The following is a 16,913-nucleotide window of genomic DNA, read 5'->3' on the forward strand; positions in this document are numbered from 1 at the left end:
TCTTCAACGCCACAAAATTGCCCGTTTGGAAGCATGCCTAAACGATTGTTTGAAGTCATCAACAAGAATGGTGGAGCTACTCATTACTGAGTCCCTTTTTTTTTGACACTTTGATTTCTGTCTTGGGGGGTTTTCGGTGGGTTTTTGAGATATGGTCTTAAACTTTTGATCAGCTGAAAAAAGTCATGTTTGAGTGTAAATGAAGTTTTCAATTAATTCCCCGCTCAAAAGTTTTTGTCTCTTAAGCTGATTTCTTATTTTAATATTGTGAAGCTCTACTTAGAACCTTCTGAAGATCCAATGGTGGGAAAAGGCAAATTGTTACAATTTTTTAACTGGTCTTAAGATTTTGATCAGGAGTGTATATATGTGTTTATAGAATAATTGTCAAACAAATTGAACTCCATAGCAGAGGTCTCATTTTCTCTGAAATTAATATTATGTTGTGCTATGGACTGAAAAACATATTGGTTTAAACACCAGGGTAAAGAATTGGTAGTGTGGTTTAATATAGTGTTTTGATCATAATTCATTGTTTTACTTTTTTCAGTTCAAAAATGCCGCGTAAAGAAAGACATCAGAAACAAAAACGAAATGATCTGCTTGAAGCAGCCAAAGGTGGTGGATTGTTGACCAACTGGGAATTTAAGAGACTTTAATTTCTCAAAAACAAAACATTCTTATTCAATGAATCATTCAAAAATAACATCTAACAGCAAAAACAGTAAAATAACAGACAACTGTTATACCAGTTGACAGTTAAACAAATTCAAAAAACACTTATTTATACTTTGAACCCACCTAGTACAATACAGAATAAAAAAACTCTTCAATGTGGCTTTGACTGCAGGCAGGACTGGTCCCTTGTTTTAATTTATGAAAGGTGGCAACCCTAGCGGGGGGAGGAGGGGATATTTATGGGAAAATATTGGGAGCAGGGTGGGAAAGGGATGTAAGAAACCGTAGTTTCCCTTATGAATCCACCATCTATCCTGTGATGGAACTAGACCCAGTTCATGTTCATCATTATGATGGGACAGAGAGAAACTCTTCCCTGAGTTCAGGTACAGAACCTGCTTTCTGATCCGGACCCCGCTCACCATCCACCGGCTTCCTGAGCTAAAACGGTAAACATGAATGTGGATACGTATGAATCACCGGATCTATACAGCGTGACTAAGCATAGCATACAGAGAAGCGGTATCACCAAGGTAACTCAGAGTTGCTAACACGACGTTAGCATAGCATACAGAGAAGCGGTATCACCAAGGTAACCCAGAGTTGCTAACACGACGTTAGCTAGTCAGTTGTCTCGTAGTAAAAGAAAAGTACCGCTTACCTCTTTATGCAACTTCAAATGCCGAACAGTTGGAAGTTGTATTTCCATGAGACCCTGGTCTTGCAGGTTTTGCATGTTTCACTCCGTTTTTAGTTGGATATTTTATGATCGATGTACCCAAAAGAAATTACTCACAGGAGCATATCTGCTTTGAGTGTTTTTTTTTTTTCCGTCTCTCGTTTTTTTCCCTCGTTTTTATTTTTAAATCCTGTTAATTTGATTGGTTGTGCTGCAGCTACGCACACATACATACGGAGTGTGGAAAAACAGAGGGNTTTTTTTCCCTCGTTTTTATTTTTAAATCCTGTTAATTTGATTGGTTGTGCTGCAGCTACGCACACATACATACGGAGTGTGGAAAAACAGAGGGACGGTATGCGCCGGTTAACACGGAATGAGTGAAATTAATTAATGGGGCCATTTTATAAATAATGTGTTTTAAACTTTTGACTTTAGTGAAATATCAAGTCTTTTCAAGTAAAGAGCTTCAAGTCAAGTCCCAAGTCAATGGTGTGAAAGTCAAAGTGAAGTCTGAGTCTTTGAGCATTTTTTCAAGTCAAGTCTCAAGTCGTGATTTGAATGACTCTAGTCCCCACCTCTGGTGAACAGTATATTTAATATTACAAGGCAGCGGTTATGTTAAGATGTAATAAATCTAGTTGTATATCTCATTATTGTTTATTAAACTCTGAAAGCTGTGTGACTTTGTTAATATTCTGTCCTAAAATGCGGTTAGATGTGCCCTTTTTTTGAGCACCTGCCCCTTTAGTGGTCTCCGCACGGCACTGACAAATTATACTGGAACATTTTATGTAAAATTGGACTACATAACATAATATAGTGCTGATTTTAGAAAACTAATACTTCAAAAGGATAGAAAAAACTAATAAATGTGTCTGAAATATAGAAAAGAAAGCTAAAATGAGCAAAATAAAAAACAAAAATAAATTGTCTTTACTGGGGGAAAAACTATTATTAAACATCACCCTGGAAAACAAAGATAAATAAGAATAAGAATGCTTTTATACGAGTACTATTTCATTTTTTATTTAATTCAAAAATAAATATACAGACAGTGAATGTGTCTATTGATTGGTGGGTTTTATAGTTACCATAGTTTTTTTTTTCCAACTTAAAAAAAAATGTTGGCAAAAAAAAAAATCAGGTTGTCATACAAAAGGTGGGCATGGATAATTCTTAGTTTTTTTTCTTAAGTGGGCAATGATACATAAAATCTGTAGAAATATTAATTTGGTCAGATGATTTGAAACAAACATTAAACCAGCTAAAATATGTCTAAACCTGTAGAAGGGGAAAATGCCAATGATGCAATAAAAATGTGGTAACTGACATTTGTTCTAATGATTTAATAAGAAAAGTGTCTGAACCATCTGCACAGATGCTACATTGGATTGAACAGAGTAGGAGTGTAGGACTGATTTTATTTCAATCTTCTGGTCCCAATCTTCAGGAGCTGTAGTATTTACAAAAACAGAAAAAAAAGAAGGTATACAAAACATAAGAAGTCCTACAGTGCTTCTTAACAAAGTGCCATTTCTGATTTTCTCCTAATGAAAAAAAAAACAACCTTTTTTAATCAGGTTTATTTCAGAACAATACCTGCCAGGTCATTAAAAAACAAGTCACTGTAACCAAACTCTCTCCTTTTTCCTTCCTTTGTTACCCTAACCAACGTACGGTTGGCCTGAAACTCCAAAGTACAAACATTTTCTGATAAGTGAAACGCACCACACTGAAGTGTTCACAGGTTGTGTTTAGTGCGGATGCTGCTACTGAGGGAAGAAGAGTCAAAGTTACTTATTTTTTAGTATTGGAGCAGAGAGGAGGTTGAAATGAAGTCAAAGGAAGATTTTGATGCAAGAAGCTGTTTGGCAAACAATTTCCTACGACATGTCTGCATGTTTAACTAGGCTAAAGATGAGAGAGAGCAAAACTTTCAGCAGATAACAAGAAGGCTGAACATATTACAGTGATGTTGCTCTCTTTTTTCCCCATCTTGAGCTCCTGGAAAAATCTGCATCTGGAAATGTTGGCAGCCTTTGGGATGTCTCAGATTTTGAATGCTAGTATAAGGTCCTATTTACAGCTTAAAATCTGTAATGACTTGTTTTAAAATCTTAAAAACTTTCTTTGGGATTGTGTATTTTATATTTCTTTTAAAAAAAAAAAGGAATCAGGACAGGCTAAAACTAATTTCAGCAGTTCACAGGTTGACTAAATTCAGAGATCCAAATTATTATTTTTTTTTTTAAAAAGGAAAAAATATATGAAAAAGAAAAATTGGCCACAAAATTTTGATTGATTGATTTACTCTAGAGTAAAGTTATATTAAAATCTAATGCCAGATTGAAAACGTATCACGATAACCAAAATACTTTTACAACCTGTTCCTGTAGCAACAAACCATTTGTTGTCTGGTTTTTGTTAATAAAACTTCACCAAAAAAACATTCTTTCAATAATACAACAAAAATTATGATTGGAAAAATTTTAAATTGGAAATAGTTCTTTTCTACAAAAAAAACAAAAGAACATTGTGAGTTCAATGAAGAAGTGCATATGTAGTAAAAAAGTGTTTGGAAAGAATCTCTGGTGTGATCACAGTGACTTTCTCTTGAACGCACCGACATGCAAGCATTGTAATCAAACAAACCTGAATAAAACTATTAAATTAACCCTCTTATTTCTTTAATGTAGCCATGCATGTTTGATTTATGGCTACATTAAAGACAAAACAACGAGAGCTACACTGATCCCATCATGAAGCCACAGAGTCTTTCCAATGGTCCCCCATCACAACCTGATGCATCTTTTTTTTTTTTTTTTTCTAAATGCTGCATCTGCAGGCAAGCATGTGGCCCTCATGGCGCAGGCCCAAGCTGCTTATTGATGGGCAGATTTTTTTTTTTTTATAACCCTGAAAACGTTTCAGAGTCAAATCCAGTCTGACCCGACTCGGCTTCAAGCAGACCCTAATCTCAGATTATCTTTGTAGTCAAATAAACCAAAAGGTTCGTCAAGATTAGACATAAGCAACACAGTGTGATTCACCGAGAGGCGACAAAACAGTCAGTTTGACGACTTGCTGCTAGACAGATGAGGGAAGAGTCTTCAAACAACTGAAGAAACCAGAGTGAGGAGTTCTGATCCGCCGGCTCTGAACAGACCCCGCCTCCTTCGCAGGAGCAGCGAAGCGCCGCGGCTCAGTTCAGGTGGCCGCTCTGACTCCTTCAGGTCAGCAGATAACTCTGTACACCGTGTCCTCTGCAGCTTTGGCTTTAATAGTTTTTTCTTTTTAAAACAAGAGTCCGGCAGCTGCGGGCGCGGCCGGCTCCGGCGTTTAGTCGGGCATGTCGATGCAGAGCTTCGGCGGCGGGACGAAGTACTTCCCGGGGCTCTGAGTGATCACCACGCCCGTCTTCTTGTGAAACATGGGGGCGATCTTGGGCGGCGCCTCGGGGACGGGCAGGTCGTCGACCGCCTCGGGGTCCTCGCTGCGCTGGAGGTCGTAGGACACGTTGCCGTACTCCCTGAGGAAGGGCAGCAGCTCCAGCAGGAAGTGGCAGAAATCCTTACGGATGCCGAACCACCCTGATGATGAGCAACGACAAAGTCAGACGAACGTAATAGGACTGAAACAAATGCTTTTGCAAGAACAAATCTAAAATTTACACACAAAAAAATATCGTGAACCTAATTAAAAATGCTGCATCAGCGTCAGAAGGCTGTGGTTTCCTACTCACAGTGGTTTCCTCCTTTCTGTCCAAAGGTTGTGGCCATGAGTGTGAGCAGAGAGAGCCACAGCGGGACGAACACACACACGTAGCTCAGACTGTTGTGACCATCCAGCTTGTGCACCAACAGGATCTAAAAGGATAAAAAAAAAAAATGAGTCAAAATGAAAATGATGGATGGTTTTTCCTATTCAGATCCCTTTACTCTGATACCCAAAAATTCTATATTTTATGTCCTCTGATATGTGAAGTTGGTGTCGTAAAAAGCAATTATATTAACGCATGATAAATTAAAGTGAGCTCGATCATTTCCTTTCTGATGATTAGTAATAGTTTTTTGAAGGGCAGTTTTGTTTGTGGACTCTATAATGCATAGCTTAGTTTTTGTGTTGGTTTATTTCCTTTTTTATTTATTTGTTTTTGTTTGTTGTGTTTTATTTTGCATATTTAAAACATCTTCCAGGTCCAGTGTGGAGTTTTCTGTTCAAAATTAAAATGTATTAGTCTTTTCGAGGGCAAATTGTATTATTATGCCATTATAAATAGCGATGCATCTGGGAACGCTATGAAAAACTAACTAAAATGTAGTGGTTGCTATGGCAATTTAGACCCAAACAGTAACAATATCGTTATTTTACATAAATTCTGTCACATGCTCATTCCCACAACTTTCTCGCATTTTGTTAGAAAGCCACCAGGCTAACTTCATATTTTTATGAAAAAATATATTAGAACCAGAAATTAATCTACATATTTAACGTGGATTCAAAGACACTCTATGAAACTATTTTTAGCCCAGTGTAACAGAGTCACGGCGAGTAAAACTGGAGGCCCCTCACCTCAAAGGTGAGAAGAGGTACAACGATGGTCATCCAGCTGATTGCCATGGTGATGTGCGTGCGCCGTTGCTCGGCGATGATGTCTATGGAGCGGAGGAAGAGGACTGACCAGATGATGTAGTAGAGGACGACAAGGCACAGGAAGGACATGAGGATCCACAGCGGGACACACACCACCTGCAGGACACACACACACACACACACCGACATTTTATCAAAATATCACACAATGATGGATTAAATAACTTATTTCTTTCTTTCTGTCCAGATTTCTCTGTGCTGTGACACATTAACAGAGTTGTGCATAACTTCAGTGGAAGGAAGATAACAGCTGAAACCAGAAGTTTACATACACGTTAATCCTCACTGTCAGAAGTGAGATCAGATCAAACATTTGTTGTTTACTAAATGCCCTGCATGTAAACTTCTAATTTTGAAGACAAATATCTAATATTTGATTTTATGATTAGCAAACAGAAATTAACTGACCTAAAACAAGAAACGCTTGGACTGATTGAGCAAATGAATAAAAAAAAGGTTTATATTTTTATTTAGTTTGTGTAAACTTCTGGTGTATGTGCAGATTTGTTTTTGTTACGCTGTAGACATTTTTTCACTTCTTCCTTATAAAATATTCTGTAAAGAATGTTTTTGTTTTTTTTGTTAATGTTGTAAAATAAGTCCATAACATAAAACGGTAGAAACAGTGTGTGTATATTTGTGCAACAACAGGAAGTGTGTGTTCCTCACCAGCCAAGGCCAGAGTATGATTTTGTCCAACCTCAGAGCAATGAAGATGAACTGCAGGATATTTACAGAACAAAGCACCTCCAGCTGAGGAGAAACAGGAAGTTGTCATCGGCATATTCAGACAGTATTACATGAAAAAAATGATTTCAGTTTCACATTTCCCCCCCTAAAGTAAGAGATCCCTTGAAAATTTTGTGCCAAATACACAAATAATTAATAGCACAGATACAGAATTTTGCAGATTTTGTGCTTAAATAGAATTATTTTGTTGCTTGAGCTGCGTGTGTGTGCGTATGTGTGTGTGTGCGTTAGTTCTCCTGACCTCAAGGGAGCGATCGTGTCTGAAGCCCCAGACGCACGCTGCTACGGAAACGGGCGACACGAAGAAGAGCGGCATGAAGACGAGGAGCCAGAAGTATTTGCCCTTCTCCACGCGGTCGCACACCAACACCTCGAACATCAGCAGCAGGACGTGCAGCCCCACCGCTATCAGCATGGCCTTGAACTCCACGCACGTCTCCCCTTCAGCCCTGAGGTGCAAAATGAAACACGTTTTATCATCATCATCGTAATAGCACTGATATTCATCCCCACTGATAATTATACTTAGTATAGGGAACGTACTTTGAAAGCCAAAACAGCTTGTCCTCCTGGGAGATAATCCAACCCCAAAAAATGAATGAATAATTCAATGGGAAGTTCATTTTTCATTTGGAGGAAGTAGAAAACCTGACTGCAGAGTCAAAGTTGTGGTCAAATATTTCAAGAGGAGGAGCCAAAAACACCTCAACTGACTAAAATGTTTTGTTTTTTTTTCCTGCCAAGTAATGGTGACAAATCCAGGAAGAGCTTATTGATCATGAGACATGTGTAACATGGTTGCTTCTTTTTAATGTATTTCAGTAACATGGATTACAAACAACATCTAAGCAAACAGAGAGATCAGACGTAAACAGGCAGCTTACGCCTGAGGTCATGTGTGTGTGTTTGTGTGTGTGTCTACCTGTACTGAGGGTTGTGGGCCCACACTCCGGTGCCCACGGAGGCCCCGATGATCACCAACAGTTTCCACAGCCATATTGGGGTGAACACGGCCCAGTAGCTCCACTGAATGACCCCGTCCAGCTTCAGGGACAGCAACACGGAGAACAGCAGCAGGCAGGAGTAGATCAGGAACTTACTGCAGCAACGGAGAGGGAGACATGAGCGGCGTCACAGCACAACAAGGATATGTGAACAAAAAAACAAGAAATAAAAAAAAAATTAAAAATCAGTTTTCCAAAAATCTAAGATCTGGAAATTGAAAAGAAAATGTAGGATGAAAAACTTATAATAATCATGATTATTCCGACTTTATTTACCATCAACCCGCCTTCTAACTTTCCTGTCTTTAATTGCTGCATGGATTTTTTTTTATTTTTTTTTTAGTGAGGAACACCTCATGACAATCACATAAAAAAAAACTAACTACTCTTATTACAAACAAGCTAATAATAAAGTTGTTTGTTTTTTAATGGAAGATAACCGATTGATCAAATATATTACTGGCTCTAAAAATGATCCGACTGCCCGATCTCAAATGAGCAGACAAGAATTAAAATGTTTTATAAGATTCATAGCATTTCTAAAAGCTTCTATCACAATTATTGTCATCCTTCCGATTTAAAACTTCTAACAAGGTAAGGAGCTGTGATTACATCTATTTTTATTACAAGAACAACACAGGCGCCTCGATACCCTGTGGGATCTTAACTCTCTTTTATTGATGATTTATCTCAGTTACTTTTTTGACTTCCCAGGTATCAATGTATAATGATAGACATCATTATCATTCAAAAGTACTTTAAAATAGCATTACAATGGGTAGGTATACTTTTGGTAAACCATGTTAAATGTCTTGTTTAGATTTCACTTAATTACTATGACAACATAATAATGAGCGACAACAGAATTAAAAAGGTGCTTATGAAGTTGTCACTTTAGCTCATTGCTTTATTGTCCAATGTCAGTAACCACAGTGGTGCTAATGTAATATATAAACTATTTATTAGCCATAGGAAAGGTCACAGATCAAAATTCGTTTTGCGTTGTTTACATTAGCATGCTAGCCGGGCCTCTCAAAGCCGGACACTTTTATTTAGGTTCGACAACTTTATTCAGACTGTTTTATGCGGCTACGCGGGCTACAGCATCATAGCACTGCGTGTCTGAGCCTTAAAAACTCAGACACGTATGCTTTTCTTTTAGTATTTTCCGGCGAATAAGAGCCGAAGCTTTGCCATAGCTGAAGCTAGCTCGCAGCTAACGTTACCTGGGATTGAAGTCCTGAAAGAGTCCTCTTAAATTCATGGTGAACAACAGAGCCGGTAGGCTAGCTAGCTGATGTTAGCTTCCTCACCCCTGGAGGAAACCTCCGTGTCTAATCTGAATGCTACACATTGTAATTTGTGGGAGAGCTCAGCCGTAGGTCTCCGGTTCATTACTTAGTATGTTGTGTTTTGTTTTGTTTTTTCTCCCTCAACGACCAGCTCACGGGATATGACGTCATCCTTTCTTATTCATTGACGTTGTGGGGAGAAAAGAAATTGAGACATTACTGCCACCTTCTGGTAAGATGGACAAATCTGTGGGGACATACAAAATATATATATATATATTTCCGTTTATTGCAGAGAAAACTGAATTACATTTTTGTCTTTTATTTTGTGGTTTGGAAAAAGTTACCTTTTACATTCATATATTTCTAACAGTATACTAGATCTTGATCATGATTCAGTGCTGTTGATTACATTAAATCTGGTTCCACTCCTGTTATTAAGGCACACTAATCATTGCTCATTGCTCCTCCAACCAAAAAAAAAGAGTAAGAAAGTAGTTTGTAAAAATGCTGCTTGAGTACTGAGTACTTGAGTATTTATTTTGAGTCCATAGCATATGATTTGTTGTTTCAAAATGATACTAACAAACAGAAATATACAGTTATGTACAAATTCTAAAAAAAAGAAGAAATATTAATACATAACAGGTATGCAAAAAACATATTCAAGACAAAAACAAAATATTAAAGTAAAACTAATAGTAATTCACATTAAACCAGAGTAAGGTACACATGGCTATAATGCACATGGTTTATTGACCTCTAATTGGCATAAAAGTGTCAGCAGATAGGAAATAACATAAAAATAATTTGGCTTGTGTACAAAGAAGACTTCTCACTACATCAAACTGTAGATAAGGGTCTTTGGCTAAAACAAATTTGTTATTCATTCAATGAAGTAACTCCCTGAGGATACCCAGACATTTCACTCAAGAAGAGCAGAAATATGTCATAATATTACTCAAGTAAAAGTAACTGAGTAAATGTAACTAGTTACTCCCCTCCTCTGATTGCAATCTCTTGGGGTATAATTTTTTTTTTAACATTCTCAGTGATGTTTTACACACTACAACACATACGCTTTGACACAATAGCTCTGAAGACAATCGCACAATACTAAAGCTTACAGTCTTGAATTTATTGCAGATTCAGTCAAATCTACAAATATCACCGTATGAGTAAAAACATAGTTTACAACTTTCATCGGAATCCTGCAAAGATTCTGTTGTAGCTCTTTAACTTAATTACAAGTACATCTTTAGGAAACCAACCGCCAAACATGTCATTTCTGTAAGTATAAAATCAGTAAATCATTATCACATTAAACCCGCAGAACTACACTATTTATCACAACCAGTGATGAATGTGTTTTAACTTTTTACATTTTATAAATCTGGTTAATTTAACTGTTGCAGAACAAACAAGCCTGCAGCCTGCATGGCAGCTGCATCCAGATCGTAGAACAAACTGGAGCATCTCCGTTACTGCTGGACTCCACCTTCCTGCAAACAGCCAGCATTTATCACAGTATGTAAAATATTGTCTATTAAAAGCAGGTTTAGTTTAAAGTTACTAAAAAATGTTTTTCAGTTGATCCAAAAGACACATACAGAACAATAGAGACTCCAAATGAAAGATATTATTTACTTTTTCTGTTGTTCTTTCCTTTGTTCTGGTTGATAGTTTTAACCTTCACAGGAAACCACTGGAAAGCAGATAACAATGTTATAAAAAAACAAAAAAAAAAAAAACAGCACTGACATCGTGGTTAGAATCAGACAGTGTTGTTGCAGAATAAACAGCTTGGATGTAGTCAATTTATTTATAACTACATAACTTTTAGTGGAACTTCCAAATGTGGCACGGACATTTTCCCAACAAAAGAGACAAACTTGTAGCGTTAACTAAATTCGCTCTTTCTTAAATAGAGACATTTATGTTTAAAAACTCAGAATTTAAAGCTTACAGAAAAGATTATTCATTGGACATTTGTTCACGCGCATGTAAAATATAACACAATGTTTGAAACATTTTATTTTTGTGTTTCTTAAGGGAACATGGTTTAAGCAAGGCAGACGTTTACCTGGTTTCACATTAACGTACAGGCAATCCTCCTCTGGATCACAAGGCCTTCCTGTTAAAATCACAACATAAATAAAAGTTCATGCTTGAAAATCTCCAAAACTTTTTAATTTTTTTTTGTTGTCATATGTTTAAAACTTTGGGATTGAAGAATGTCTGACAAATTTCAGGACTTGTACCAATTGCATTTAATGAGTTTCACAACTTAGTTGTAGCAGCTGTATTCTAAAAAATATCTTACCATTTCCAGTGGCTTTGCAAGTTTCAATTTTTTCATAAAGAGGTGTGTCACCTATAATAAGTAAGAAAAATGTCAAGGCTAAAGTTCTGATGTGATGCAGCTGTAACAAAGACATCTATTATTTAAAAAAATAAAATAAAATATCTGTATTATTATGATTTCTAATGCAGCTAAAGCCTTTCCTGACAATTTCAGGTTATTTTTTTGATGATGCGTGAACTGTCTGAGACTTGTTTTTCTGAAACTGAATCGCCGTAAAGAGAAAAATAATAAGTCAAAATACGAATGCAGTTAATTCTGTGACCAACCCTGCAGCAGAGAGTTGTAAACTTGACTTCCAGACCGATTTGCTTCATGGCTGGTGGTGGAGCTCTGACTGCGCCTCTCTGTCAGAAACAATCTGAAAGTATGAAAGGGTTTCTATCAATGAAAGGAAGGATTCTTTTGTGGCATATTTATAATGAGAGGACATAAATGTCAAGCTGACCTGATGCAGCGCCACAACGAGAGCAGGAGAATGATGAGAATGATTCCACTAACTGGTCCAACGATCAGCAGCACTAGACGTAAAGAGCCGACAGGACCGGACACAGCTTGTGGAAATAAGAAAAAAATGAAACAAAAAACTCAGAAGTCTGTAGCATATCAAAACAAATGCAGTTAACCGTTTTACGTTACTAAAATGAATCAAATATTTTCCTCCTCCTCACCTCTAACAGACATCCAGCTCCTTGGTGAATCTTTTCCTGAATGTTGACATTTGTAGAAACCTTCATCTGACTTTGACACTGCAGAGATATTCAGCTCCCCTCTGCTGCCATGACGGAGGAGTTTATCATTATGATAGAAAAACACATTGGAGAGAAGTTGTTGTTCTTTATCTCTGCAGCTCAGAGTAACAGGATCTCCCTCAGTCACAGGATGAACAGGACTCAGCAGGAGAGGAGCAGAATCATCATCTGTAAAACAATCAGACAATGTTGGGTTGGAGCAAAGATGATTAAAAATGGTCAGTGTTTTTTACAGTGCCACTTTCTTGTAAAATTCAGCAATAATAACATTTTTATTTAAATGCCTTTAGTAATCAATCAAAATAAAATAAAATTAATAATCTGAAAAGGGTTGAACAAAATATCAACAAATCAAAAGCAAAAGTCTCACGAGGGATTAAATACCAACCAATTTTGTCTCTGACATGGTTTACATGTTGGAAGGCATGTAGCATGTATCATGTATCATGTATCATGTAGCTCAGGTGTATTTCTGCATAGGCTGTGATAAATTGTCCTTTTTGAAAAGAATTGGATCCAAATTCAGAAATGTTTCAAAATAAAACATTTAAACATTAAAAATGTTTCTTTTCAAACTGTCTGAAAACTGAAACTACCGTCAATGTAAACCAAAAATATAACCAGACAACAGCAAACATTTGGCTACCATAGTTAAACAATGGAGTCTGAACTGCTGGAGTGGCGTCTGTGTTCGCTGCTTTGCAAAAGGTGGAAATGAGTCAAACCAATGAGAAACGATGAACACATTTGCAAGAAGCGTCTTTTGCTCTGCCGAGACGGCGACCGTGAAAACTGATTGTTATCTCACCAATGAGTTGAGATAGCAATCTTTAAGTAGGTCAAAGCTATGACGCAAAGTTTAAATGTAAAAAGATGCCAAAGAAAAGATAATAAGACATTTCTTCACCCTGTACAGTGATGTTGATGGCGTTGCTAGTCTCTCCAGATTGAGACTCACACCAGTAAACTCCACTGTGATGCCGATGTGGGTCAATGGTGCATGTAGATCCAGTCCCCCAGATGGAGCAGTATGACAGTTTTCCTGTTTCTATAAACCTCATCACTCTCCACTCAGCAGAGTTTCCCTCACAGCTCAGAGTCACAGATTCAGATCTGAAGTGTTGAACTCTGTCAGGATTCACTGAGAGAGAAGCTGCTGGACGAGGATCTGGAAACAAGACAGGATTTCATCTGAGAGCAGAAACATCTTTAAAATGATTCATTACAAATGGTTCCTTGCTTTGTTTCCGTAGTAATAAAAATTACAGTAAGCATTTCAGCAAGTTGACCAAAAATATTTCAGTGCTTCTAAAGCGAAATAAACTACCCAAGAAGAAACAGTTTTTTCATCTTTTACAAAAACAAGTTGGATTTTACTGGTGAATGTTTAACAGCTTCTCATGATCAATGTTTGAATTCAGCTCTAAACTTGGTGGCTGATTTTATTTCCTGCATGCTGACTTCTTTAGCTTTTCTTTTATCAGCTGTATGAGTTTGTCAGAAGTTTACAGAAATTTATCTCATGTTTTTGTCAAGTTACACAAGATTAAATCCTACTGAAAGGATCCAGAGCAAGTCCTGCTTATTATCCCATAATGTGAATGATACATTAGATGGCTATGATCAAAAACACTTTTTCTTTCCAATGTTGTGTCTTAAGTGAAGTGAATTTTTGGAATCTTTTATTTGTATAAAACCTCAAGAAGCATCTAAAAGAAATGTTGGATCAGGCTAAAAACCTCTGAAACTTGTTTTTATTGAGAGCAAAGACAGAAACAAACTGACCTGCAGACCAGACAAACTTTGGTTCACTGTAATAAGTGTAAAACTCTGGTTCTCCTCTTCCTGCTCTGCACACAAATCCTGCTGTGAGAGTCGGTCCATGAACAGTGTTGGAGTTTTGCTCGGTCCCATTGGTGCTGCCAGGAAGCAGCTCTAAGCTGTAGGTACTGCTGATTAGTTTAGGAACAGCTTTATACCAGTAGAACCTCCATCCTGCTGGTTGATGCTCCAAACCCTCACAGCTCAGAGTCACTGAGGCTCCAGGATTCAGCCATGATGGAGACACAGAGAGGACAGGCTGAGGGGGAGACGCTGGAGAGAGATTTGGAATTGAGTCAAACATTTTTCCACATCACCTTTCATCTTTTCACTTTAAGGCTATTTGAAATGGGTTTTTATTACAGTATTATGTATTCCAGGCACTCAGTGCCATTTTATAGCACAACCGAGGAATATGTTACCTTCAGTTGTTCTATAAACACAGTATATATATCAATCATGACCTAAAACAAGTCTGATTTAGCAACTTAGCGCCTTGAAATTGAGCCTCCATCTGTTTAAGAAGCTCTTGCTTCTTCCGCCCCTTCGCCTTCAGCACGTCATCGCAACCATGTTTCTCCATAAAGTATTTAACAACATTTGTAGGAGTGTTCCACTGAGAGGTAGCTCTTATAATGACCTCAGCAGGTGTGTAGTTTCACCAGGTGTTTGCTAATTGCTGTTGGCTAGTCTGAAGGAGCTGAGTGAGGGAGCAGCAGGGGAGAGTTGAAAATGTGCTTTTATAATTGTTTTAAGACCTATTTAGTCCAAGTGACAATAAAAAAAAAATCACACAAATGACCACTTTCATTTAAATGATAAATAGCCAACTTACATACAATCAGTTTAATAACTTCACTCCATGGAGTGAACTTCATTTCTCTTTTTCCTCTGCATCTGTATTCTCCACTGTGAGCCTCAGTAGCTGAGAAGTTCATGTATTCACAGGGTATTAGAGACTTTCTATTGGTTGTTTTCCATTCATACGTCCACTGAGCTCCTCCTGCTTCCTGGATCTGACATCTCAAAATGACTGTCTCTCCTCTGTAGATCTGAGGCCAGCTGGGATGGAGAATCACTGAAACCCTGTGAGAAGCTGCAGCAAGAAACACGATTAGGAGGGAAAAGAGTCTGAAAAACGAAACTGAAAATAAGACAGTGTAACGTCTACGATAATGATGTCAATCTAAGCATCTTTTTTCTTACGAATGAATGCACTTTTATAGAACTTTATCTTATCTTACCCTCTGCTAGTGTCGTTGTTCTGTCTGCTGTCAGAGTTGCTTTGAAACCTGCAGGTTGGAAAACCACGAGAACATCTTCTATCACTGATGCTTAGAGCATTTAGAACAAACCTGATAAAATGTTTGTAATCTAAACTGAGACTTAACCACGTTGGACTGCGCTCTGATTTAATCCGAATCAACAGAACTAATGTTTGATCAACAGAACCTCACCGATTCATCAGAATTAATAGAAATAAAGGCTTTCAACCTTCCAACCGTGTAACTAATAATCTATACACTATGTTTCACTTTGTGATAAAGTTCCAGAAATAGGCAGGCTTTTCAGCAATATTCTAACTTTCTGAATGGGTCTGTAGAACAGATGACATGTGAGGTAAAACACAAAAATCTAGAAAGTAGTCATTCATCAATCCACGTCCTGTGAGGCGTTGGTGAGGCTGCTTGTTTCTATCGCCAGCAGTCATTGGGTGAGTCATTATTTAGCTTAACCTTAGAACAACAGTTGATTTTCTTGTATAAAAATATATCCATGATAACTTAGAGTTGGGAACAAAACAACACGACGTTTACATCCCTCTGTAGTCATCTGAACATAAAACCTGACACTCCGAGGGTCTTGAGAGTCAGTAAACCGGGTCAGTAAATCGGCTCAAACAGAAGCACACGTTGTTCCGGACACATTGTTCAGCAATATGACGACGTGTAAACGGTACATTTTAAAGAAATTATAAAGAGAGCACTGTTGGAACAGCTGCAACAATGGTGACCACAATAAGAGGGCAAAGACCTGGGAGTTCTGTCTTCAATGCTGTCAGATCTTAATAGAGATACTCAGTAACTTGGCATCATGGAGAAACATTTTAGAAAGTCAGTGATGTACTTACAGAAAAATCCCAGCATGCAGAGCAGACTGTGCCTCATCCTTGCATCCAGAACGGTTTCTAGAAGCTGAGCCTAATACATGTACATATTACATTTACTTCTCAGTATCTCCTCTGTGTGTGTGTTTCCGTCCCTTCTACACAAAACTTCACACCACACCACAGCAAGCCTGTTTGAAGCAGTTGATGGTGGTTTGCATTTCCTGTCCACTGCAGAGATGTCTGAAGCCGCGCTGTGCACAACATTCTGCGTCGCCTTCCAAGAAGGCACCACTTTCTAATGCAAATTGCTGTTTCTTTCTTTTTTTTGCTCTCATACAGAAGGAAAGTGCTACGCTGATTTTTGCGTACAAAAACATTTGCTGTGTGACCGTTTCTAAAACACTATTCATCCATTGTACATTTTATTTTGCATCTTTTTAGTTTGGTGAGTGAATTTTCTTCCGAGACACCTTCTGAAACAGCATCTTCCTCCGTCCACCTCTGACTCTGCCTCCACAAACAGAGCAGAACAACCTTGGCGCGTAAGTGACACAGAACCCCCACCCCCAACACCCAGAACACACAAGACGCCCGCTCACCAAATAGACCAAATCATTTTTGGATTGGTGGGGGAAATTGGGAGGGAAATCACAAGGAGTAAATGGAAAAACCGATGCAGAAATACCTCAGGCCGCCATTTAAACTTAGGAACGTCTTGCTGCATGGCAACAACGCTAACGACTATTGAGAAGTTTATCAGCACATAAAATCTGTCTGTCTAAGCATAGTTTGCGTGGGCAGGGGGGGGC

The 16,913-nt window shown here is 37.9% G+C and overlaps 2 protein-coding genes and 1 long non-coding RNA gene across 3 annotated transcripts; all 3 read right to left on the reverse strand.

Annotated features, from left to right (window-relative positions):
• Positions 1–4,257: 4,257 nt before the first annotated feature.
• Positions 4,258–9,223, reverse strand: tmem185 (transmembrane protein 185). Its single transcript, XM_007543539.2, has 7 exons — positions 8,994–9,223; positions 7,686–7,862; positions 7,005–7,212; positions 6,683–6,766; positions 5,933–6,109; positions 5,103–5,226; positions 4,258–4,950 (listed from the first exon to the last, which is right to left on the reverse strand). Exons 1-7 carry the CDS (start codon positions 9,029–9,031, stop codon positions 4,700–4,702), a joined length of 1,059 nt encoding a protein of 352 aa, XP_007543601.1. The 5' UTR covers positions 9,032–9,223; the 3' UTR covers positions 4,258–4,699.
• A 959-nt stretch (positions 9,224–10,182) lies between these two features.
• On the reverse strand, positions 10,183–10,761 carry LOC107834915 (uncharacterized). The gene is made up of 2 exons (XR_001660752.1): positions 10,707–10,761; positions 10,183–10,561 (listed from the first exon to the last, which is right to left on the reverse strand). It is a non-coding gene; the product is annotated as an uncharacterized LOC107834915 (long non-coding RNA).
• An 860-nt stretch (positions 10,762–11,621) lies between these two features.
• On the reverse strand, positions 11,622–16,278 carry LOC103131816 (sialoadhesin-like). Its single transcript, XM_016666925.1, has 8 exons — positions 16,126–16,278; positions 15,239–15,286; positions 14,830–15,090; positions 13,959–14,273; positions 13,081–13,341; positions 12,093–12,341; positions 11,870–11,975; positions 11,622–11,782 (listed from the first exon to the last, which is right to left on the reverse strand). Exons 1-8 carry the CDS (start codon positions 16,160–16,162, stop codon positions 11,674–11,676), a joined length of 1,386 nt encoding a protein of 461 aa, XP_016522411.1. The 5' UTR covers positions 16,163–16,278; the 3' UTR covers positions 11,622–11,673.
• Between the last annotated feature and the right edge of the window lie 635 nt (positions 16,279–16,913).

The sequence above is a fragment of the Poecilia formosa genome, unplaced genomic scaffold, assembly GCF_000485575.1.
Source record: "Poecilia formosa unplaced genomic scaffold, Poecilia_formosa-5.1.2 Scaffold845, whole genome shotgun sequence".
Taxonomy (NCBI): Eukaryota; Metazoa; Chordata; class Actinopteri; order Cyprinodontiformes; family Poeciliidae; genus Poecilia; species Poecilia formosa.